The 5,491-nt window shown below is 50.6% G+C and overlaps 2 protein-coding genes across 2 annotated transcripts; both read left to right on the plus strand.

Moving 5' to 3' along the window:
* Positions 1-630: 630 nt before the first annotated feature.
* On the plus strand, positions 631-1,490 carry COCCADRAFT_25767 (uncharacterized protein; the record flags this gene model as incomplete). The annotated part of the gene is made up of 3 exons (XM_007713485.1): positions 631-728; positions 1,051-1,107; positions 1,169-1,490. The coding sequence occupies 3 exons, from the start codon at positions 631-633 to the stop codon at positions 1,488-1,490; spliced, it is 477 nt and encodes a 158-aa protein (XP_007711675.1).
* Positions 1,491-2,554: 1,064 nt separating this feature from the next.
* Positions 2,555-4,039, plus strand: COCCADRAFT_94636 (uncharacterized protein; the record flags this gene model as incomplete). Its single annotated transcript, XM_007713496.1, has 3 exons — positions 2,555-2,665; positions 2,716-2,795; positions 2,845-4,039. The coding sequence occupies 3 exons, from the start codon at positions 2,555-2,557 to the stop codon at positions 4,037-4,039; spliced, it is 1,386 nt and encodes a 461-aa protein (XP_007711686.1).
* Between the last annotated feature and the right edge of the window lie 1,452 nt (positions 4,040-5,491).

Raw genomic sequence — 5,491 nt, forward strand, 5'->3', positions numbered from 1 at the left:
TACAGGTAGTATAGAGTAGAAGACAGGACGTAGCTCAAAGAGCTACACTAGTGAAGTTGCGGCGGTTTTGCAGAACCCGGGTGCTCGGACCCTCACCCGGATTCTGTCCGCGTCCAATCAGACGGCCGCGCGCCGGCCACTCGGCTAGCGCCGTGACATTCACGTGAAATTTTAACCCAGGATATCCAGTTTATCGCGCTTATAGTGTCCAACAGCGTTAATGATCCCAGCCTATTGCCACGATCGGTATGATAGCAAAACATAGGGAGACACGAAATAAGAACCAACAACTTAGACTGTAGTAGATATCAACAGAAACTCTATTTACACGCATTCAATCTACCACCCCTACCCGGCCCTATCCCTACTAATCAACTCGCCTAGCAGGCGCTAAAAAAGAAATTTCTGGCTCTGTACACAGTATGTGAAACGGAACTGACAATGCAAAAGTAAACATGCCATGAGCGGATAGCCTCAAATAACGTTCCGGATCTTATTCCGATCCCGCGTTGATTTATAAGGCCTGGTGTGCCGTCTGTTCGACTGCATGGAATATTGTGTGATATGGGGGTATCATGCGCCGAGGCGCAGTTGTGATTATGTAGATCATTCTTCACTTGCCTTGTTAGAATGCTTGTTGCATTCGGGGATGCAGAAGATGAGGATATGAAGCCTGGGACCTGGAGTTGGGGTACTTGTACCTTGTACCAGATACGACGTTTACGCAGGTCTGTTCAAGTAGGATCAACCATTCGCTCGCGTTGAATGCTATCTTTGGCCCCAATATTGCAAAGGCTCCATGTCCTTGAATTTTCTGTACTCAGCGTGTTCCTGAATCGTTCGGCACTGAATCAATGGGTTCGAGTCGAGTCGAGTCGTGATCCTGGGAGCCTGAGGGGCGGGAAGGAGACAAATGTAACGTCGCGCTAGCGGCCAAATGTTAGCGCAGCCAACGGGAACGGGCGGCTACCTGCGCCCATGCCGTTCCTCCACTCAATCCACCACCACGTCCCCATGTGCTGCGTAGTGCCCGCTTGCTCTTTTGCGCAGAGCAGGTGGTGACGATGTCGACTTTGGCAGCTCTCGTACCGCCAAACTACGTCTTCTGTAAGGCGAGTGGCTATTGACAGTACTACTCGAGCCCTACACTAGGGCTTCTCCATCGTAGTCTCTGCATTACCGCCACGAGGCTGCACACATCTACCGCGCGTCACCACCCACATCGCAGCCAGAACGGAGCTTTGTTGGCAAGGGCCTCATCGTACTTGCATACGTATCATAGGGACGACCAGGCCCAGTCTGTCGCAAGGCCAGCACTGCTCGAGACGAACTGGCTCTGTGGGCACCGCGTAGTCATCATTCGCACGATCGGCCCGCTTCAGCAAAACCCTGACTTTGCCTGTTGCCAGATCCCTGCGCAGTGGGACCCCGCGAATTGCACAGTCTTGGTTAGTGTGCGACAAGCAGCACTCATGAAGCCATTCATCTGACCGGTTCCCTGGATCCTAATGTGTAGGATCCTGACTAGCCTTTCCACGGGCAGACCCTCCGTCCCACGCAACCTGTCCTACTTGCCTTCAGCCCTGGGAACTACCAGACGTTGCCTGACATGTCCTCGTGTAGCCTGCACACCGAATATCTTACCAAATGCCTGTCAAGTCAGAGGCCCAAGGCTCAGCTGCTTCTGCCGTCATGATGGGCATGCGCTATTCTTTCTGTGTAGCGGATTAAACAAGCTAAGTCAGCACTAGAACCCCCACGCGCCCATTGAGCAATGGTATCAAGAGCGACTGAATGCGGCACGCAGCAGTGGTGGCTGGATTCAAATGTTTGGCGCCGTGCTGCGAAGCCAATACTACGATGGAACGCCGCACCAGCATACCTAAGCGGCGACCCACTCGGTGTAACCCTCGTGGAAGCAATCTATCCATACCGTCCGGATAAGTCTTCCCCCTCCGCCGCAGCACCAGGCTGCCGAGCCTCAGTGCAAGATATTTCTGGCTTGCTGTGTGCCGTCGCTCAAACACATGGCCGATGCTGTGAGATGTTCACAAAACTACCTCCAGAGCCGCACATGCGAGGGTACATCGAGGCCATGTCACGTTCCGGTGTGCGCGGCATTTTCCCGTCTTCATCACTAGTGATACTAATGCGTTCGTATGGATTTGCATACTCTTTGAGTTGTACTAGACTTGATAGAGGCAAGGAACTTGCCATGTAAGCCTTCAGCCCCATCCAAGCACGTCCGACATCGATGGCTGCACCAATCCCTGTCCCTGTACTCCTAAGCATCAGCTTGACGCTACTCGACCGCCCCCCAGTGATTGTCGCATGTACGCCTCCTGCACGCTGGATCCAGCTATGATCCAGCTATGATCCTTGCCGTATCCATCCTAGTCAAGACGCGCATTCTCCGTCGCCAGCTATGGTTCTATATAAAAACACATGCCACTTAAAAGCTCGGTGTAGTCATCCTTCAGTCACACTGCTGTCGATACATATGCTCCAGGTCCCAGTTCAGGCATACTCTCCTCATCAACTACCACTACACGAAATGGAGGATACCATATTCAGCCAAGAGACTGCTTCAGCAGCTAGTGCCTCGAAAGCACTCCAAAAGCCTCGGAAGATGAGAGCTTCATGTGACGCATGCTCTCGTGCTAAAGTACGCCTACCCATTCACACACTAGTTGTCAACCCGTTAATCAGCAGCAGGTCAAGTGTGACAAAGTAAGACCAACTTGCCAGCGATGTGGTACCATTAATGTTTGCTGCAACTACTCCCCATCTATGAGGTATATATCATCTATACATCTGACATGAGCATGCACTCATCACGCGCAGATTGGGCAAACCACGCAAGAACCGGAATCTGGACGGGACGATCAAACGCGAAGTATCACCCGCTGGCTCATACCGGCCCACAGGGGCTCAGTTCGATCTAATTCCACGCACTACCTCTCATACATCTGAGAGTTCACCCGAGCCAATAGACCCCTTCTACGTTGGCCCCAGCACGCCGGAGTTCCACTATCAAGATGCTTTTGTCGCAAACAACTTCGGTGATAGCCTATCGCCAGCATGCTCTGAAGGAGGTACCATGTCTTTTGTCAGCGCGTGGGCCAACGATGATCACATGATGTTTGGAAGTCAGACGGATATGTTCATTCCAATGCCCCAGTATCTTCCCCAACAACACACTCCTGTACATGGACACGTACGGTCTATCAGTACGCCTAGCCAGCCTGACCTATTTATACCACTGGAATCGCAGCATCCTTCACCGCACACTAACCACCCGATGCTGAGTGCGCAGCATAACATATTCACATCACAAGAGACAGCCATTGACTCACCTTCGCCAACACTATCCGCAGCACTATCAACACCTCCAGCATGGGGGAACTTTGCAACCCACGACTGCACAATGTCCGCCTTTCAAACACTGAACAATTTATACGTACCACTCGAGTCCCAAACCTCTGCCAGCGACTTCACCAGCGCGGTGGGTGGTTCTCCGACACTCGAGTCCATCCTCGCCACCAATAAGGCTGCTGTAGATAGTCTGTATTCGTTACTAGAGTGTGACTGCACATCGAATCCTCACTTTGCATCGACGATCAATCTTGCAACCATGAAAATCCTCTCATGGTTCCAAGCCATTGCACGAGTGCATGACCACCAGCGCGGCCTCCTATACGTCTCACTCGAAACTCAGCTCGAACTCTGCACGCAACCCCACACTTTGGACTCGGAAGCCGAGTGTGCCCAGCGCACCAGCCTTGTTCTTGCCGAGCTGTGCAGGATCGAGAAGCTCATTGATAAGTTTGCAGAGCGCTACTGCCGACGCACCAGCACTCCGGGTGACCTGGCCGAGCCGGATATCAACAGTGGTGTGTATCTCTCCATGGAGGCTTCGCTCCGGACCCGGGTTAGAGACACGTTCAGGATCACCATGGCTGTTGCGCCCGAGAGTGTCAAGCGTCGCATGGCTTCTTCGCGGACGACGCAGAACAGGATGCGTGTCAACACTATGTGATGTGTGTCTGAGATTCGGACATTCTTATGCAGTGAGCTTTGAAAGGGGTTTTTTTCTTCTCTTTTTCTCTTTAGGCGTCATCTACTTGGCTAACGAACAAACGCATGTACGCGCAACGTTTTCAGGACGGCAAAAAATGAGCGCGTTTCTTTGTTTTTTTCTCTCTCTCTCTTTCATTTCCCAATCTTAGATGCCGTTTTTCTTCTTGTTTGTCTCCACGTAGAGACTAGATAATGGGTGGTTATACGTTTAACCCCCCCGCGCAACGGTTTCATCAACCACACATATACATTATTCCCATAGAAAGCTCGGCTTACTATATCAAACGAACTCGCTATATTCCACCAGCTTGTGCGCTACAAAGTCTGCATAGCAGTGTCTTTTCTCCTACCTTATTCCTCCTCCATCCATTTTCTCCTACCAGTATTCCTCTGCAAAACTACACAACATACAATAAATCCCATATCTGACGCCGCGGAGAAAAAAGAACTAACCCACCGACCGCATCTACTTTACAAATGTTCGCTATGATTTTCCCATTCGGGTCTATCTCCGACTTTCCCACTACCTTTCCTCCCCTTCTCTTCCCGTTTCCCCCCCCCCCCCACTTGCCCCATGCACACTCATCTAGACCCTTACGCAATTCATCCTTTTCTCTTCTCTCCAGCGATTAACCGATCAAAGAAAAAAAATTGTAACTAGTCCTGAAAAGAGTAAAACAGATATCTCAATCTCACCCTTTCACTTTTTGAGCTTGCCTGTTGATGTCCCAAACCCCGGTCATTCTCTCTTTTAGGTCCCCCTTTTTTTTCCCTTACTTTCTTGGACTCCACACTTACCGTTAACCGGGCATGGTTTTTTGCGTGATTGAAGAGAGGAAGCGGGAAAAAAAAGGGGTCCAGGCTAGATTGTATTGCGTATACTAATTCACTGTATGGAAAAGTGACGGATTGGGGAAGATAGGGGCAAAAAAGAAGGGTATGGGGCTCCACTGTTCTATTTTTTTGCGGGGAGGGGTCTTTTTACTAGTATTCGTTCACTGGCTTAGTACTTGGTCGGGGGGGGGGGGGGAACATGTCGAGAGGATTAGGACCCTGTTTTTTTCTTTCTATCTCCTTCAAGCGGGAATGGTTAGATTTAGGAAATGTACGTATGCAAACGATTATTATTACTGTACATGATTATTATTTTGTTTCTCCTAGGAAGGAAAAAGGAGGATTGGGGGAGTAAAATGGGGCCGCCCCACTGAGATTCAGGCGTCCGACTATTTTTTTTTGCTGTGTATGCAAATTAACGAACACGTAGCCATGGGTTGAAACAGTGGTCGTAGGACTTGATTGTGGGTTTTACCCAGCAGTTTGGGTCTGGTTGGGTTGCCTCGGCAGATGGGGCGATTTGATTGACGAGGTTTGTGAAGAGCTCATTTTGTTTGGGGGGCCTGGCGCTTGGGGT

The sequence above is a fragment of the Bipolaris zeicola genome (genome assembly GCF_000523435.1).
Source record: "Bipolaris zeicola 26-R-13 unplaced genomic scaffold scaffold_62, whole genome shotgun sequence".
NCBI classification, from domain to species: domain Eukaryota; kingdom Fungi; phylum Ascomycota; class Dothideomycetes; order Pleosporales; family Pleosporaceae; genus Bipolaris; species Bipolaris zeicola.